General features: G+C 43.4%; 1 protein-coding gene across 1 annotated transcript in view; it reads right to left on the reverse strand.

Annotated features, from left to right (window-relative positions):
- The window catches only part of GUCY1A2 (guanylate cyclase 1 soluble subunit alpha 2), a 348,066-nt gene that overhangs the window by 267,475 nt on the left and 59,793 nt on the right, over positions 1–20,798 (reverse strand). Inside the window, exon 2 of the mRNA XM_075331311.1 lies at positions 2,103–2,164. Within this exon, the coding sequence (XP_075187426.1) occupies positions 2,103–2,164 (62 nt within the window). The remainder of the gene's footprint in view (positions 1–2,102; positions 2,165–20,798) is intronic.

The raw sequence follows: 20,798 nt of genomic DNA on the forward strand, positions 1-20,798 counted from the left end.
AGACACAGACAAAGAGACAGACTGACAGGGAAAGAGACAGACAGGGAAAGAGAGGGAAAGAGACAGACAGGTTAAAAGACAGAGACAGACACAGAAAAAGAGACAGAGACAGACACAGGGAAACAGACAGGGAAAGAGACAGACAGGGTAAGAGACATACAAAGAGACAGACACAGGGAAAGAGACAGAGGGAAAGAGACAGACAGGGAAAGAGAGGGAAAGAGACAGACAGGGAAAGTGACAGAGATAGATAGACTATTTTGTTAACAGCAGTTATTAACCCGGGCAAAGCCAGGTAGTACAGCTAGTCTAATATATAAAGCTGAATGTGTGTGTGTGTGTGTGTGTGTGTGTTTGTGTGTGTGTGTGTGTGTGTGTATGTCCGGGAATGGAATCCGCACCGTCGCAGCTACAGCCACAAAATTTTGCACACTCACAGTTCTGGACCCCGAGAGCGTCATAGGCTATGTTTCGAGGGGAAATTTTAACCCCGCTCTTTACAGTTATTCACCAAAAAACCTGCCTCCATTAAAGCGAATGGAGCTGGGAGCCACAGTGCAGCCAGAACTTCAGAAGAATGCACAGCCACGCCCTTATATGAAATGTTGGCGTGTCACAATGCAGCCAGGGAAAGAGACAGACACAGACAGGGTAAGAAACAGACATAGACAGGGTAAGAGACAGACACAAAGAAACAGACACAGACAAAGAGACAGACTGACAGGGAAAGAGATAGACAGGGAAAGAGAGGGAAAGAGACAGACAGGGAAAGTGACAGACAGGGAGTGACAGACAGGGAAAGTGACAGACATAGAAAGTGACAGACAGGGAAAGTGATAGATAGGCAGATAGGGAAAGAGATTGAGACAGATGGAGAAAGAGACAGACAGACAAAGAGAGTGAGAGAGACAGAGAGATAAATAAAGAGGGGGAGACAGACAGAGAAACAGAGAGACAGTTAGTATCCCGGGCAGAGCTGTGCTATGTTGTGAGGCGAAATTTTAACCCCGCGCATTCTAATTTACCAATCAATTTTGCCCCTATCTACATAATGGGGAAAAAGTGAATCGAAAAGTGTTGGGGGTAAATTGACAGCTGCCAGATGTGAACAAGGGGGACTTAAAGAATGAGAGCGATGGCGCCAAACAGTATATACCGTACAGTTGCTAAGGTGGGGCCCCGACATGGGATACTCACCACACTCGGGGATATGAACACACACAAAATGCACCACACACTACCACGTGCTTGAACACATATACCACCCTCAGCACACATCTCACCACACATACACCAACCTCGCCAGATAATCGCCCTAAAACACACACAAGTCTGGTATTATCCTTCACAATTAAAAATCTGATTAATAAGCAGCCAAACTACAAGAACAACAAATGTACCACATAGGAAATACGGCAGCTGTCAGTCACATGACCTGTCTATATGTGTATGTGTGAGCTAATATATACTGTCAGGGGGAGGGCTTTCTGTTGCCTGGAGATTTATCAGGCTGCCAATAGCAACCAATCACAGCTTAGCTTCTATTTTGCTGCAGTTAATTAATCTGAGCTCTGATTGGTTAATATAGGCAACAAAGGACATTCTCAGTATGTGTGAGGTCATAGGATGTTAAATCTATGTGGAATATCTGGTTTTGAAATATATGTTGTGAAATGCTTCTATTAGCTTAGTTTTTGCCTTTTAATAATTACATTTTTATCTATTTGTTTTGTGGTTTTTGTGTGCAGAATACATTTTTGTTAATACATTCTATTTTGTTAACAGCAGTTATTAACCCGGGCGAAGCCGGGTAGTACAGCTAGTATAAATATATATATGTATGTGTATATATATATATATATATATATATATAAATATATATATACATACAATAACAACATTTCAGCTATGTGAACTTTGAATTTTTGCAGCAAAAACGCAGAAAAACCTGTTTTTTGTAAGCAGATTCTTTACAGGTTTCGCCTGCAGAAAAAAAGCAGCAAGAGAAAAACAACAATGTGTGAACATGGCCATATTGGTATCGAGATAAAACAATCTACAGGACTGCTTGGATATTAATATTTTATGGAGTTTTCTCTTACCCAAGAAGTTGATGCTCATAGCACTGCAGCGTTCTCTGTAATGTCTCCTGAATGGTCTGCGGCTGAAGGAAAAAAGAAAACAAGCGGTTAAGAAATGGATGTCATCTCGACAAATGTACACGAGGCAGGAAACACAACAAAGACTTCACGTCGCTTTACCCTTTAAGACGAATATTCTACATTTTCCAGCCTACTTTTCTTATCAAATGATGAACTTTTTATACTTTTTTGCTTTTTTTTCTTGTTAGTGATATGGGTGTTTGGAGGATATATATACAGATATTATATATATATATATATATATATATATATATATATATATATATATATATATATATATATATATATATTTATATTTACAGGGTGGTCCAAAAGTAGATGGACAGTATGTGTGATAGGGTTGTGAAGGGGGAGATTTCTCAAACATGGTGTAAAGTGAAACTGACTCAGTTGCCCTTAGCAACCAATCAGATTCCACTTTTCATTCTTCACAGGCTCTTTGGAGAATGAAAGGTGGAATCTGATTGGTTGCTAAGGGCAACTGAGTCAGTTTCACAGATCCAGTTTTCACAGATAAATCTCCCCCAATATCTGTTTTCTTTTCAGATAATTCAGATAACCCATAATGGCAAATAATTGAAATACAGATCAAAGAAAATGGATCTTAATAGAGTATTGGAAATCTCAAAATGCTGAAACCGTTGGAGCAAATTGGGTTGAAACATTCAAGCCCCAAAAGAGACAAACCATTTACCGTATTCGTGACAAATTCGATGCCACTGGCTCAATCCTTAATGCTCCAAAAACTGGTCAACCCAAAACAGCCTGTACAGAAAATAATAAACAACTTGTTTCTGAAACATTTGTTAAGAGTCCAAAAAAGTCCCCAGAAGAGTCTCTTTAGAATTGGGAATTTCACGAGCTTCTATAATGCGAATCCTGAAATCTATTGGGTGGAAAGCTTATCGTCCACGTCTAATTCATGGTTTATTGGAGGATGATGCAGACAGGCAGCTGCAATTTAGTGAGATTATGCTTAAAGGAACTGATAAAAATTCAGTAATTTTAGATAACATTGTGTCCAAACTTTTGGTCTGTACTGTACATATATATATATATATATATATATATATATATATATATATATATATATACACCGTACAGACCAAACGTTTCATGACTCTGAAAATTGTAGATTCCCATTGAAGGCATCAAAACTATGAATCAACACAAGTGGAATGAAATACTTAACAAAAAAGTTTGAAACAACTGAAAATATGTCTTATATTCTAGGTTCTTCAAAGTGGCCACTTTGAAGAACCTAGAATATAAGACATATTTTCAGTCGTTTCACACTTTTTTGTTAAGCATTTCATTCCACATGTGTTAATTCATAGTTTTGATGCCTTCAATGGGAACCTACAATTTTCAGAGTCATGAAAATAAAGAAAACTCTTTGAATGAGAAGGTGTGTCCAAACTTTTGGTCTGTACTATATAAAAATATATATATATATATATATATATATATATATATATATATATACATACATACAGCCGACCTGATTAAGTCATGGCTGATTTATGAGAGTGGTGATGGATTTGTGCCGCGATGACATAGAATAGGGAAGCTATAAAATACAATGAGGATGAATGATGGGGGACAGTCATTGTCATATTACAGAGCAAATGGGATTTTTTTTTTAGGAAAAGAGCCAGACATGGACATGTCTGAATGTCACATTGTTTATGTAAAATAATAACCCAACCAACTAAATAGGGAAAAGAAATGAGTTTTATGAGAATATTATCACCGCAGATGATAGATCATTGCTAAAGTTTCATGACTGCCAATGTCAGCCTCAACATGTCATGTCAAAAACCTCTTCTACAGGCTTCTGGAGTAAAAAAAATAATTGCAAAATTTGGTACAAAAAATATGCAACTTTTGTTTTTCAATTATTTAGTAACGATCATTTTTGTTCTAGATCTACAGGTTACACTCTTACCATAAATAAAAGCCAAAGTATGAAACGATCCAGTATCACTGATTTTCCAGTAAAGATTTCCATCTGTAGTGATGGTAAACCTTTTTTCCTCTAGATGAAGAGGATGCCCTCTTGACTTGCTTGCGGTCACAGAGGGTGAGACCGTGACCAGGAGGGGGGCCCTCTGACACCAATTTTACCTGAATGTGAATCCTTGGATGCACATTCAGCTAAAATTTACTCTAATACATGCTGCTGGCCAATCAGAGGCCAGCAGCTAACATCGGCTTGCCAGTATTAGTGACGTCATGCACTGCCCGAGTTTGCACACTGAAGTCAGCAGCAGAGGAAGACGCCGCACGTTGTGAGAGCGAGTAAATATGAGTTATTGCTTTGTTTTAAAATGTGCTGCAAAAGAATGGAAATGGCCCAGAATTGGGAGCATTGTATCTGGATTGGGGACATTATACTAGGATCGAGGACATTATACTTGGATTGTGAGCATTGTATGAGGATTGGGGACATTATACCGGGGAGATTATACTTGGATTGGGAGCATCGTACCAGGATTGGGGACATTATACCTGGGAGATTATACTTGGCTTGGGAGCATTGTACCTAGATTGGGGACATTATACCAGGATGGAGGACATTGTACTTGGATTGGGAGCATTGTACCTAGATTGGGGACATTATACCAGGATGGAGGACATTATACTTGAATTGGGAGCATTGTATGAGGATTGGGGACATTATATAACAGGGAGATTATACTTGGATTGGGAGCATTGTTCCAGGATTGGGGACATTATACCGGGGAAATTATACTTTATACCGGGGAGATTATACTTGGATTGGGAGCATTGTATCTGGATTGGGGACATTATACCAGGATGGAGGACATTATACTTGAATTGGGAGCATTGTATGAGGATTGGGGACATTATATAACAGGGAGATTATACTTGGATTGGGAGCATTGTACCAGGATTGGGGACATTGTACCGGGAAGATTATACTTTATACTGGGGAGATTATACTTGGATTGGGAGCATTGTATCTGGATTGGGGACATTATTCCAGGATGGAGGACATTATACTTGGATTGGGAGCATTGTATGAGGATTGGGGACATTATAACAGGGAGATTATACTTGGATTAGGAGCATTGTATCTGGATTGGGGACATTATACCAGGATGGAGGACATTATACTTGGATTGGGAACAGTGTACAAGGATTGGGGACATTGTTATATGTCGGGTCCCAGGATGGGGGCATTATTACTGGAAGGACCCAGGTCGGGGAATATTATTACTGGACGTTTCAGGATTGGCGACATTATTACATGAAGGAGCTGAGGATGGGGGACATTATCATCAGAAGTCCAAGTACTTGGTACTTTATTGTCACGCTGTACAAAGGCTAGTAAGACGTAGTACAGCATTATCCCCACTAGGTGGCAGCAGAGTAGTGAAGGAGAGACAAAGAAACACTGTATCGGAAAGGCAGCTGAAGTATAGCAGAGTAACTTCAGCAGGCAGTAAACAGGCAAGCCACCAGGGGGCAACAGAGTAGTCAAACAGTCAGGGTCTAGCCAGGAAAGTTGAGTCACTGCAAAGGGAGGATCAATAAGAAAGTAAAAAAACAGAACCAAGTCGGAATCCGGGAGATCAAGTATGCAGAGGGAAACAAACAACAGACAGGAGAGGGAAGTCAGGGACCGGGACAGGCAGACGAACGGAGGAGGGTACAAGTCATAACACAGTAGCAGGGAGGCAGGACAGATCGGGAACATTCACCAGAGCCAGTATACACGCTGCATTGCAGAAATATCACTGGCACTGAGAGGCAATATATAGTGTCCTGGGATCCAGAACAAGGCAAGGGAAGTTAACCCCTGACATGACCAGGCCAGAGCTGGGTGCAACCAGCAGCAGGGAAAAGCCGGCCTAAATCATGACAATTACTACTGGAAAAAGCCGAGGATGGGGGACATTATTGCAGTAAGGAGCCAGAATAGGAGGAAATATTACAAGAAGGAGCCCATGATGCCATGGTGGCCACACAGAAGCCTAATAGAGAAGGGGGCAGATTTCTACCTTCAAGTCAGTTGGAATTTTGCAGTATGATGAGTTATTGGACTGCAAAGGGCCCATAGATTTTTCTTGCAGAGGGGCCCTTTTCCCTGTGTGTCTGCCAGTTCCAAGAGATTTTCTAAATCAAGGGCAAACACTCATGACTTTATAGGATGTAGAATTCTACAAGGGCCCATACATGATCTGACCAACATGCAGGAGGTGGGGGCCCAAGTCCAAATTTTGTATTGGGGCCCATCGGACTCTAGTTACACCACTGTTCTTTCCCTTGCTCTGGACTTAATAAGATTATATTTATGAGGATGGAACCTTTTTTCCTCTGTAGAGGATGTCCCCTGGTCATAATTATAAGCTTATGTACAATAAGATACATAGTATTACTGCTTTTACTGGAAAAATCGCTACGTATGACTATTTAGAACCCTTCTTTTAACTAGATGTAGAGGAAGCCACCTTTCAATGATTACAATCCTAAGTATGAAAAGATCATTAGATATATATGAGTGGAGAATAGGGAGAGCTATGTGTACATGTACATTTATTACATTGTTATACAGTCACACGTAGATTTTCACAAACTTCGCCAACTATCATGGCAGCATCGGGTTCTGTTTACACTACTGATTCTGCAACTCCGTCTGATGTCTGTAATCAGAGCAGGCTGACTCGGGTGTCAACCAACAGATTGGTAGTTCATAGGTAGGCTAGCAAGAGTTAATCTCTGCTGATCTGCTTGTGAATCATCTTTGATCACATGTTGTAAGGGAGCCAATTATATCTGCTCTCCTATATATGCTGGCTGGACCTTTCCATTAGTGCCAGCTATAGTTTTTTTGGTTGGTTTGGGGTGGTGTGGTGATCCAGACTTTCTGGTGTGATACCTGTTGCTGTGTGCAGTTGTGGAGTCTGCCCCTTGTTTATTTTTTGTTGCTACACCCCTGCTCTTGTTTTTCTTCTGAGTATTTATTTGTCTTTTCCTTTATGTGTGCAGTGTTAGCAATTTGCTTTTCCCTTGTCTGTCCTTATCTGTTTATGATCTCACTCCTGCCGGTCTCTCCCTAGGGAGTAGTATTTATCAGGAGTATAGAAAGGCATGGGACTTTGGCATCTCCACCATTAGGAGAAATCTGGAGGTGAGGAATAACGTAACATCTCCTAGCGTACGGGACAGCATAGGTGCCCCCTGACCCTCACTATCCCGAAGTAACATTGTGACATATACATTCGCAGTGTTTCTACATTTATTAGTCATATTTTTATCTTCAAGGAAAGGGTTACTCTTCTATGTGGAGTTTACCCCTTCTTCCTTTTTGTTGCTACCCTCGTCCTCTTGTTTTTCTTCCTTTCTCTATTCCTGTATGTGTGTAGTATGTCAGAGTTTTGGTTTTCTTTTGTCTGTGTCTGTCCTTATCTGTTTATCATCTCACCCCTGCCCCGTCCATCTCTGGGGGGAGGCAGGTATTAGAGTAGTAATTCTCAGGAGTATAGAAAGGCACACAACTCTGGCGTCTCCACCATTAGGCATAATCCAGAGGTGAGGGATAGCCTAAGGTCCCCTAGTGTAAGGGACTGCATAGGAGCCGCCTGTCCCTGGCTATCCCAAAGTAACATCGTGACATATATTTACAACGTTTCTACATTTAATAGTCATCTTTTTATCTTCAGGGAAAGGGTTACTCTTCTATGTGGAGTTTACCCCTTGTTGCCTTTTTGTTGCTACCCTCCTGCTCGTGTTTTTCTCCTTTTCTCTATTCCTATGTGCGTGCAGTATGTCAGAGTTTTGGTTTTCCCTTGTCTGTCCTTATCTGTTTATCATCTCACCCCTGCCCCATTCCTCCCTGGAGGGAAGTATTAGAGTAGTAATTCTCAGGAGTATAGAAGGGCACAGGACTCTGGCATCTCCACCATTAGGAGTAATCTAGAGGTCCCCTAGTGTAAGGGACAGCACAGGAGCCTTCTGTCCCTGGCTATCCTGAAGTAACATCATGACATATACATTTCCAACGTTTCTACATTTATTAGTCATCTTTTTATCTTCAAGGAAAGGGTTACTCTTCTATGTGGAGATTACACCTTGGACCAAAGGTAAATAAAACTTGTGTAAATAAGAGTATAAACTGATTTCATCCATCTATATTTTCTCACCCATAATGGCATACATTGAAAATAATATCTATTTCTAAAGAATATATAAAAAGTTGCCACATTTCACTGATCTTCCGCAGTTAATGCAATGTGGTTTACACCTTCCGAAAATGCCCGCTCTATGCACGCACGTCACCTGAGACAGGGAAAGTCTAACCTTCTCCATGAAAGACATCATCTCTGCTGGGAGATTAAGGGGATTGTTTGGCTGACAAATTGCATCCATTCTTCTCTGCTCTGTGTCACGGATGTACAGCATTCAGGATTCCACTTTCAAACAGAGCATTACAGTAAGTGCTGCCGGTGACTGCCTCCAGCCTCAGAAATAAACCTCCGTCACTTAAATGTGCAAGATGGCAAAGAAAGGCTGTGATAAAGCTTATTTCAAAATGTCAGCCTGTACAGATGAGCGACTCTCCAAAACCGGGGCTGGTTGTAGAAGATGGGCGATTTCTCGATATATAGTTATTACAAGAAACGTTCACGAAAATAACCCATTTATGACCAATCCATGCCCACCGCAAGGTCAAGACCCATTACACCCATTATGATTACTATCGTCAGCTGGAGGAGGCATCGAAATGTAAAAACCCTATTTATATAAAGGCCCCGTCACACGCGTCGATATATCGTGCGATCGCATGAGCAATCGCACCCGCCCCCGTCGATTGTGCGTCACGGACAATTCGTTGCCCGTGGCGCACAATGTCGTTAACCCCGTAACACGTACTTACCTCCCTAATGACGTTGCTGTGGGCGGCGAACATCCTCTTCCTGAAGGGGGATGGACGTTCGGCGTCACAACGACGTCACACAGCAGCCGCCCAATAGAAGCGGAGGGGCGAAGATGAGCAGGACGTAACATCCCGCCCACCTCCTTCCTTCCGCATTGCCGGCGGGACGCAGGTAAGCTGTGTTCGTCGTTTCCGGGGTGTCACACAGAGCGATGTGTGCTGCCTCAGGAACGACGAACAACCGCAGCACAGAAGGAGGAACGACATTATGAAAATGAACGATGTGTCAACGAGCAACGATAAGGTGAGTATTTTTGCTCGTTAACAGACGTTCGGAGGTGTCACACGCTACGACATCTCTAACGATGCCGGATGTGCGTCACAAATACCGTGACCCTGACAACATATCATTAGATATATCGTAGCGTGTGACGGGGCCTTAAGGGATATGAGTTGTCCCAAAAGCTAAAAAGAAAGATTGGAGCAAAACCTATATATTTTGCAGAAAAAAATAAAATAAAATTGAGCAACAATTCCGCTAAATAGGTAAAGTTATTTATTTATGCTGGTGTACAAGAAACTAATTCTAATATTGGATTGTATTTGTAGTATTTTTTTATATTTCTTCCTTCTTCCATTTAAAAAAAACAAACAAAACAACTAACTCAATTTACTGGTGAAATGAGTCTTCGGTGAATCCAGACTTTTCCATCATTGAGAAAGGAGATGACGATAGGTGTTTACAACGTTCTATGGTGAATTGTTACTGTCGTTTCAGGTGAACTTGCAGCAAAATGTCGGTGTCTGTCTCTAGCTCCTCCTTCCTTCATAAAATTTTAAAAACACTGTAGGGATTCACTTCCTTTTTAGGCAGCTGGTAGTATTGACACAGGCATATAGTTCCTTGGTCAAACAGGGAGGTTTATAGAAATGCTTAAAGTACTGTAGTGCGCATGTGCAGGCTGTCTTTGACCTTTCTTTTCACATGCGCACTAGAGTACTTTGCTCTGCCCTCGGACACGGAAAATCAAAGTGCGCATGTGCAGGAGCTCAATGGAGGGGCAAATCAAAGTGCGCATGTGCAGGAGCACAATGGAGGACACTGAATTATGCAGGACGCATCATGCACACGGGGCTGGCCAGGAGGACGACGATCACACAAGATAGAGGATCAAAGTGCGCATGTGCAGGAACGCAATGGAGGACACTGTGTGAATGATGTAGGACACATCATGCACACAGAGTTGGCCAGGAGGACGCCGATCACACAAGATAGAGGAGGTGCCGGACCGGGATCAGCAACACCCATCGTCCTAGACTGCCACCTAGGTGAGTATTCTAAAGGTTTTATTTCACGTTCTACAGAGCGGCCTGGGCACCTATATACAGCATCCACTGGTGGTGGCTGCAGCTTATAAGGAAAAAACTTGGTGACAGGTTCCCTTTAAACTTCCAGGACAACACAAAACATAGTCTTTCACCGGCATCAAGGAACAACATAACTAGTCCATATGCAAACTCAACCATTCAGATAAATGCCAGAATCTCTCCCAGTCAGCAGATCAGGTTCCACACCAAGCCGAGTGTGCCTTACATTCGTTGGTTACTCACCAGTTCCAAGACCACTCTGGTCTAATGCCCTCCATTAAAAGGCCTTTTTTCCTCTCCAGACCTCACTTTGATCCCTTGACATAACAGATGATTATGTCTAGCCAGATGTAAAGCCTGCTTATTGGGTCCCGGCACAAAGGGAATACCATTTAATCCCCTTACCTTTTTCCGAGAACCTTTTAAAATCAAGTTCCTGAGTTAGGGATATTTCCACATCCTTATTGTCAAACCATACAAGCAACGGCAACTCATCGGCCTCGGCATGTGACAAGGTTTTTAATCGCGGTAACCTGGTGGTCAACTGAGCTACCAGGTGATCTCTTTTCCCAACAAATCCCAAAACAGAGGAAAATCACATCCAATAATTACAAGGTGCGACAACTTTTTTTACTACCTCCACTTCGCGGAACCTGGAACCATAGTCTGTGCCAATGTTGACACAGGCCACTGGTAGGTTCTTCATGTCTCCATGAACACGCCTGATGCCTACCACCTTTGGAGGAACCAGCACATGTGGAAATGTGGCCTCTACCGGGGTCATTTGCATCTGGGGATCTCCCTGGAAACCAATGTTTGTACGGATTTAGGCAGTAAGTGGCCCAGTTGTGCTCATACTAGCCCAGTCGAGCGAAAATCTCCTCTTTTAACTTGCCATACTCCTTGGCATCCTGCAGGTTCCTATGTAAGGTACGGAGCTAGTACCTCTGCCCATTGCTTTGGGGGCAGTTTCTCTTTGCCTGCCACTCTTTCAAAAATAATCAGGAAAGCCTTGACATTGTCCTACAGAGTCATTTTCTGCAAGGCCGCCCGTATTGTTCACCTCACCCACATACCTTCATTTTGGCTGGCGGGTGATGCCATCTCCCTGACCTGGACAGTTTCGGCCAGGAGAGCCATCTGCTGCTGTTGTTACTGTAACTGCAGTTGATGCTGCTGTCGTTACTGATGTAACTTCTGCTGCTGCTGCTGCTCTCAGTGCTCTTCTACACCTGAGTCAGCTGCTTAATCAGCTCCTCCATGCTTCCAGCCCTAGTTTTCAATGCAATAGCTGCTTTCACCCAGGACATACAGTTTCCAGAGAGCAATCACCCACTCTTCAAACAGCAATTCTTGGGATTCACTCCCTTTTAGGCTATGGTCACACGAGCATATGAATCGGGCGCGTGGAATGCAAGAACATCTCACATTGTACCCAAACCAATGTTAGTCAATGAGGGAGAGCAGTTGGTCAGCTTTTTTCTCATCCAGATTCTGGATGAGAGAAAAGTCACTGCATGCTGCGATTGTCAGCGAGAGCCGTGTCACTCGCACCCATGCAAGTCTATGGGTGAGAGTGAAACATTGGACTGCACTCACATGATACTTGATTGCAGTGAAACAATTGCTTCTGTTGACAATGGAGGAAATGGGGAGATTAATCCCTCCCTCTCCTCCGCTGCTCCTACCCTCTCCTCCACAGCTGTGATCCGATCACAGGATCAGATCACAGTTGTATGACCTTCGGCTCAAGCTGGCATCACAGAGGGAGTTGAGGGTCATTAGCATATGACATCTGATACACTCGAATCAGGTGCCATACCATCGTGTGAATCCACCCTTAGGCAGCAGGTAGCATTCACATAGGCATGTAGTCCCTTTGTCAAACTGGGAGGTTTAATGAAATGCATAAACTGCCAACAAAATGGAAAAGAAGCAGCCATTCTCCGGTATCAAAGAACAACATAAACAGTCCATATACAGGCACATGCAAGATCACCCATTCACATAAATTTTCAGCTCTCAGCACAGGATAAGCAATGCCAGAATCTCTCCCAGCCAGTAGATGAGGTGCCATCCCAAACCCAGTATGCCTTAGATTTGCTGGTCATGCATCAGTTCCAAGATAGGTCAGGGTTTGGTCAACTTTACATCATTAAATGGCCACTCTCTAACACCAGACTGCTCGGCTCAACTGACCCTCCAGTGAACATAAAGCCTGGCTTTCTATGGCTTTGTTGGACAAACCATCAGTAGATTTGGTTTCCAGTATCATCTCTATGCTGCTGGCACACAATTATATACATTGTCTTCTGACATCACCCCTGTATTATTACAAGATACTGATTGCCTATCCACTGTCTCTAACATCATGTCCTCCCTCTATCTAACCGGAATTGTTACAATACGGAACTCCTTGTGTTTACTAACTGTAGTAACTTTCCCAAACCCACTATTGCCATTTCCATGTGTGGATCTACGATAACGTCCAAGCAGCCCCAAAAGGCGCTGTCTTGGGGTTATATTTGACTCAGATCTTTCCTTTACTTCCTGTATCCGATAACTCATGGTCTCATGTCATTTGCACCTCAAATTCATTGAAAGAATTCAACTTTTTCTTTTTGCGAAAATTATTCCAATTGTTCCTACTCATTCTTGTAGGGACTAATGCAAATGTGTATTAATCAATCTCCTTCTTACTTAACTCTCTTCTCTTCAACCCATTGTGAATACAGCGGCTAGAGTAATATTCCTGTCCAACTGCTAAACTGATGCCTTCAACCTGTGCCAGTTATTGCACTGGTTACTGTGGTATCCCTGAGGCTTCAGTCGCCACAGGGTATTGTATCTGACTTGAGATGCAATGCTCATCATGGGTAAGAAGAGGTTAACCACTGGTTTTCACTTACACAATACACTTAGGTGGTTTCCAGCCAGCAGTTACACAACACAGGTAGGCACCATAGACACAGGTTTTTCCTCAGCACTGAGGAGTCATCAGAAAGGTGGGGGCTGCCTGGGAAGTGAGTGAACACACTTAGTGTAAGTTCACACAGTGCGTTTTTCGCGGCGTTTTTGCGCAGTTTCCAGGTGCGTTTTTGCTCAGAAAACTGCATGACTTCCCCAGCAAAGTCTATGAGTTTTCATTTTTGCTGTCTGCACACAGCATTTTTTTTCAGCTGCGTTTTTGTGGTGCCACAAAAACGCAGCATGTCAATTATTCCCGCATTTTTCACTGCGCTTTTCATCCATTGAGTGCAATGGGATGTTGAAAGACGCAATGAGAAACGCAAATAGGTGCGTTTTGGTGCGTTTTAGTGCGTTTCTAAGACCAAAAACGCAGCTATAAACGCAGGAGGTGGGTAGTAAAGTGACATGTACAGGAAGAGGATTCCTTCTGTCAGTAAACACAGAAGCGTGAATCCTCCCGGTACCGTCACCGCTGCGTCCACCTCCAGTCCTGTGCATGTATGCTGCCGTGCGGCGCCATGTCTGGGCAGGAGGTGGAGGCAGCTGCGAAATCAAAAGTGAACAGTAGAAAAAAAAAAGTCATACTCACCTGTCTGCAGACTCCTGGTGCCATGCCCGCTCCCAGATCCTCCTCCCGGTACCGCCGCTCCGGGTGTGTGCAGTCTCCCTGGGTACGTATGCCTGCAGGATGCAGGACCTGGTGATGGATCACCTGATGCAGTCACCTGACACATCAGCTGATCGTAAGTCTCGGGCTGACGCCAGCAGCCGGCCGGTTTAACCTATCAGCGGATGCGTCAGGAGACTTCATCCCTGATTACCGGCAGCTGCTGCTGCGATCGGACGGGATCAGACTCCTCCAATCGCTCTAGGAGCTGCCGGTAATCAGCACATAAGTGAGTATTTTTTTTTTGCACTGATGCATCTGCTGATTGTATAAACGGCTTTTATACAATCAGCTGATGTGTGATGTGATTCAGGCACTTGATCCTGACACATCATCTGATCGCTTTGCCTTCCAGCAAACCGATCAGATGATATTGGATCCAGATTGGACGGCGCGGGACCCTTGACCCAGGATTACTGCAGAGGGGGGTTCTTTATTTCAATAAAGATGGAGTCACTAATTGTGTTGTGTTTTATTTCTAATAAAAATATTTTTCTGTGTGTTGTGGTTTTTTTATCTTTACTAGAAATTCATGGTGGCCATGTCTAATATTGGCGTGACACCATGAATTTCGGGCTTAGGGCCAGCTGATAATATACAGCTAGCCCTAACCCCATTATTACCCAGTGAGCCACCCAGCATCAGGGCAGCTGGAAGAGTTGGATACAGTGCCAGAAGATGGCGCTTCTATGAAAGCGCCATTTTCTGGGGTGGCTGCGGACTGCAATTCGCAGCGGGGGTGCCCAGAAAGCATGTGGATTCCAATCCCCAGCTGCCTAGTTGTACCCGTCTGGACACAAAAATTAGGCGAAGCTCACGTCATTTTTTTTTTAATTATTTCATGAAATTCATGAAATAATTAAAAAAAAGGGCTTCTGTATATTTTTGGCTCCCAGCCGGGTACAAATAGGCAGCTGGGGGTTGGGGGCAGCCCGTACCTGCCTGCTGTACCCGGCTAGCATACAAAAATATGGCGAAGCCCACGTCATTTTTTTTGTTTGGGGGGGCAAAGAAATCCTGCATACAGTCCTGGAAGGAGGATGCTGAGCCTTGTAGTACGACAGCTGCTGTCTGCTCTCCTGCATACACTATTGGATGGAGGATGCTGAGCCTTGTAGTTCGACAGCTGCTGTCTGCTCTACTGCATACACTATTGGATGGAGGATGCTGAGCCTTGTAGGTCTGCTCCCCCTGACTCTCCCTCCAGCATACAGTCCTGGATGGAGCATGCTGAGCCTTGTAGTTCTGCAGCTGCTGTCTGCTCTCCTGCATACACTATTGGATGGAGGATGCTGAGCCTTATAGGTCTGCTCCCCCTGACTCTCCCTCCAGCATACAGTCCTGGATGGAGCATGCTGAGCCTTGTAGTTCTGCAGCTGCTGTCTGCTCTCCTGCATACACTATTGGATGGAGTATGCTGAGCCTTGTAGTTCTGCAGCTGTCTGCTCTCCTGCATACACTAGTGGAGAATGAAGAACATATTGAAGAAGGAAATGACATCAGACCTTTTTTTTTTTGTTCACTGATAAAAAACGCATAAAGACGCAGTGAGCAAAAACGCAGCAAAACGCAGCAAAAAACGCACCAAATCGTGGCAAAAACGTGCGCGTTTTTGGCCGCGTTTTTTTGACGCGGGTGCGTTTTTGTGCATTTTTTGCCGCAAAAACGCACAAAAACGCAGCGTCAAATAAAAGAAGTGTGTGAACCTAGCCTTAATTTCACTTCAGAACAGTTTGACCAGATAACAGTTTGGACACAGGAGAGAGAACAGCTTGAGGCAGAGAAGAGCAAGGCCTCTGGGGGGATGCTGAACGGCTCACCCCAGAGGGGCCGACCAAAAGAGAAGCAGGAGACTACTGGGTGGAGCTGTGAGACAGAGGAGTTCATACTGTAGCCGGAGGGTGAGCCCCAACAGCCCCTTCGGGACCGGTATTACACAGGGTGCAGAAGCCATAGGGTAGAACATACTTCGCGATGGACTACCAGAATCTGCAAGAAAGGGGGATTTCACATCCCATAGCTCACCACCAAAAGTCCCGGGGCACCAGCAGCATATAAAGACAGGTGCCACGGCCATGGTCGGGTCCATAACAAGTTTTGCGCTGCCTGCACATGGGATGGCAACTAAAGCCAAGGACACCTGGGGTCCCCAAGTAGCTTCGCGCCATGGTGATCCACACTACCAGGTGCAAGCAGGAAGGTCTCACAAGCCTCACAACACCAGTGGTGACCTCTAATTCATCCGAGATCGGCTGGGGCCCATCACGGCGATGACCGTGACTGGTACTCTGTGGGTGCATACACACAAACTGTGAGTAAAACACCTGGAACCGCAGCCCCTGTGTAAGACTGATTTGCCAGCGCCGCCGTTCTGTGCTTCAGCACCAACGGCCCTTCCTTGATCACCACCGTCCTCCCTGGGGCTCGATTCACTTGTGGGGAACTGGACTATCTGAGCTGCAGTAACATCAGCCCCGGGGGAACGCGACATCTCGCAGCGGCGGCTAATCCCTGGCCGCGCACCACGGGTGGCACTGCAGAGCAAACCCCCATCCCTCTTTGAACTCTCTTTATCTGTAGCCGACGGGGCCACGGAGCCGGGTCAGGCCATTCACATCAACCACACAAAACCACTGGCCTGGTGATGAGTAAGCCCTGCAGGTTTCGTGGGGAGCTACATTACCCATCCGCTAGAGTCCAATATAAACATTACTGTTATAGACAAAGCTCTTCACAGTTCTGCACCATCCGACGGCTCCTCTCTCATCTCTTTCTACCTCCCACTTTGTTCTACTAAGCAATTTAGACTAAAATCCTCTATAATCAGATTTTTTCACAAGACTTTTCTTGTGCTGCACCGTTTTTCTGGAATGCACTTCCCCAGACAATCCAGTTAGTCCCCAGTATCCACAGTGTGCTCTAAAAACATATTTCTTTAGACAATCCTTTCAACTCATCTCACTAATCTAATTAATCCCTGTTCTCCTTTCAGAATCTGGTCCCTCCTGTCATCTGCTTCTTCACTCAATACATTCAATAACAATTTATTTCTGTACTTGTACAGATACTGGCTGCTGACTGGTTCAGCTTCATTTCTCTACCCCTATTTGTTTTGTTGATGGCTTGACCTTACAGCACAAGCACTTTTTACTTCTTTTGTGCCCCCTTATTTCCTCATACTTTGTAATCCTGTCAGCCGGATCCTCACTCCTTTTTGTTTCTCTTGTATTGTTTTACTCTCTAACATCTGAAATTGTCTGTGTCACATGGTGTTTGGCTCTAAACTCGCCGAGTGTCAAGGCAGCAGCTCATGCGGTTTACACTGCAGAATCTGACACTCTACACTATGCCTCCTTTGGTGCTTCTGAGTGACACAGGCAGTATAGGGTGTTGACCAGCTGTGTTATCATTAGTAATCGGCTTGCAGAAATTAATTTCTGCTAGCCTGCTTCTTACCTTTTGAATCAGATGTTGTGGGAGACCTATCACAGTCACTCCCTGCCTTTTTAAGATGGCATAGCCTGTCTTCCCATGCCAACTATAGCTTTTTCTAAACCGGTCCGTGTGCTGTTGTATTTCAGGCTGCTCGTGATTGTATTACTTTGTGCATGGAGTTGATGTGACATTCTCCCATTGTCTTTTTGTTTCCTCCCTGCTCTTATTTTCCTCCTAAGCTTTTTTTTTTTTGCTTATACCTCTGTGTGTTTGCCGTGAGATAGATATTTGGTTTCCCCTGTTTGTCTATTTTTGTTAGATTTATCACTCCTGTCCTGGCCCTTCCCAGGAATTGGGGGGAGGGGAGAAAAGATCAGGGCTGGTAAGGAGCAGGGTAAAGAAGGCGGTCCAGATATCCTCACCATCACAGGTAACTTTGGGATTAGGGATAGCTAGGGTCTCCGTAGCCTGAGCCCCTGTCCCCTGCTCTCCACCTACACCGTGCCAGTCTTTATATGTCCCCTTGGAATTGTAAAGTGCTGAGGAAAATGTTTAGAAATAAAATTATTATTATTATTATTGTTATTTGAAGCAGAAATAAATTGTGTAAGACTTTGTTATATGGTAGATACAGTGGATATAAAAAGTCTACACATCCCAGTTAAAAATGCCAGGTTTTTTTTATGTAAAAAAAATGATACCAAGAAGACTTATTTCAGAACATTTTCCACCTTTAGGCTATTTTCACATGTTGCGTTTTTGCATTGTTTTTTTTAATGCATTTTTCATGCAACTTAAAAGCTGCACCAGTACCAGCAAAAGCTATGAGATTTCAGAAATGTCATGTACACTATTGCTTTTTTTCAGACTAAATTAGAAAACTGATGCTTTTTTGAAAACCTGCAGCATGTCAGTTCTTTCAACATTTTTGCAACGTTTTATTTCACCATGAAAGGCAATGAGAAAGTGCAAAAACGCATTGGAGCATTTTTGAGGAATGAAACTAATTTTATTACAAGTGCTATAGACAAATGACACATATAATCAACAGTAAAAAAACACAGCAAATCCTGCTTTTGTAAGCAGCTGTTTTACTACCAATAGACAAGGCTTTGGCTGCAGGAAAAAAAATCAGCAAAAAAGCAACATATGACATGGCGTTAAGATCACCCATAATCTGTATAAATGTATCGAGAAACAAAATGCATTCATTTTGAGAGAGAAATAAAAAAAACCAAAACTAAAATAATGTGGTTGCTTAAGTGTGAACACGCTTTTATAATTGGGGATGTGGTTTTGTTCAGAATTAGCCAATCACATTTACACTCATGTTATATAGCAGTCAGTACACCGCTGCTATAATTTACAGCGATTCTGATTAACCCCATATAAAGTTCAGTTGGTCTAGCAGGAGTTTCCTGATATTTTATTAGTTGCATTTTACAGCCAAAGCCATGGTCTGTAAACAGCTTGCAACACAGCAAAGGCATCTCACTGTTAACAGTTCTCAGTCAGTAGAAGGGTACAAATAAATTTCCAAGGCATTCCATATACCATGGAGCACAGTGATGACGTGATTAGGAGGTGACTTATATTTGGTACAGAACCTAGAACTGAACGTCCTTCAAAAATTGTTGAAAAGACAAGAAGAAATTTGGTTTGAGAGGCTGTCAAGAGGCCAACAGCAACATTAAAGGCACTGCAGGAACTTCTGGCAAGTACTGGTTGTGTACTACATGTGACATCAATATCCCAAATTCTTCATATGTCTGGCCTATGAAGTAGGATGGCAACATGGAAACTACTTCTTACAAAGAAAAACATCCAAGCAGAGCTTTGTTTGCCAAAACCTACATCAAGTCTACCAAAAGCATGTTGGAGAACATGTTATATAGTCTGATGAGACCAAGGTTGAAATTTTTTACCATAATTAAAAAAAGGTATGTTTGGTGTAAAATCAACACTACACATCACCAAAAGAAACCCATACCCACAGTGAAGCATGGTGGAGGCAGCATTATGCTTTCAGGCTCCTTTTCAACACCTGGAACTGGGGCTTTAGTAAAGTTGGTGGGAATTATGAACAATTCCAAATACCAGTCAATTTTACTATAAACCCTTTAAGCCTTGGGTAAAAATCTTAAGACAAAGACAAATTTCAATTTCAGCATGACAATGACGCTAAGCATACCTCCAAATTGACAAAAGAATAGTTTCATCAAAAAAGATCAAGGTTTTTGTAGTGATCTAAGCAGAACAATTGTTGCATGCTGAGAGTGCCTACGCAAATTTGATCACGTGCACCCATACATGTCTATAGGTGCGTGTGAAACATCAGACTGCACTCGAATGTCATCCAAGTTCAGTGTGATATATGCAGAGACAGACAGTGGAGAAGAAGGAGAGATTAATCTCTCCATCATCTGCGCATCTGTGATACAGTTCTCACATGTGAGAGAATCGGAGCACAGTGAATGAGAGATTGAGCCAAGTATCGTTATCATAAGTCATCTGATTAACTCACATCTGATGCTATACGCTAATGTGACCCCGGCAATATTTATTAATAAATTAATATTTATTTTTCTATTTCCACCCAAAAGGATTTCAGATTTATTTTCAATTGTACGGATTATGTGACAGATTACAGATTACATTAAAGGGGTGTTCCACTACTAGGATAACCCCTTCTGATTCCACTTGTTTCCCCCAGGTAAAATAATAGATCCAGTACTCACCTCCCGTTCTGGTGCCATATTATCGCTGTCGGTAACTGCAGTTTGTGGCTCATGTGACATTGTGACGTCACACAAGCCCTGCGTCCAATCACCGCAGTTTCTTTTTCCCCGCCTTTGGACCAAATGAGTTAATCAATAGGAAGTGACAGTGCAGCTGCCACTCACTTCCTGTTAATTGCTCATTTGGTCCGAAGGCGGGGAGAGAGAAGCCAGAGCTGATTGGACGTGGGGCTCATGTGACGCCAGGAACAGGACTGGAACGGAGCCAGAATGGGAGGTGAGTACAGGGTCTTTTATTTTAACTGGGGGAAACAAGTGGAATCAGAAGGGCTTGTCTTAATAGTGGACAACCCCTTTGAAGGTGGAAAAAGTTCTTAAATTATTCTTCTTGGTATTATTGTTTTACATGACCAAAACCTTAAGGGCACTTTACACACAGCGACATCGCTAGTGATGTCGGTGGTGAAAGCACCCGCCCCCGTCGGTTGTGCGTCACGGGCAAATCACTACCCGTGGCGCACAACATTGCTTACACCTGTCACACATACTTACCT

Source organism: Anomaloglossus baeobatrachus (assembly GCF_048569485.1).
Source record: "Anomaloglossus baeobatrachus isolate aAnoBae1 chromosome 2 unlocalized genomic scaffold, aAnoBae1.hap1 SUPER_2_unloc_1, whole genome shotgun sequence".
Lineage (NCBI taxonomy): Eukaryota > Metazoa > Chordata > Amphibia > Anura > Aromobatidae > Anomaloglossus > Anomaloglossus baeobatrachus.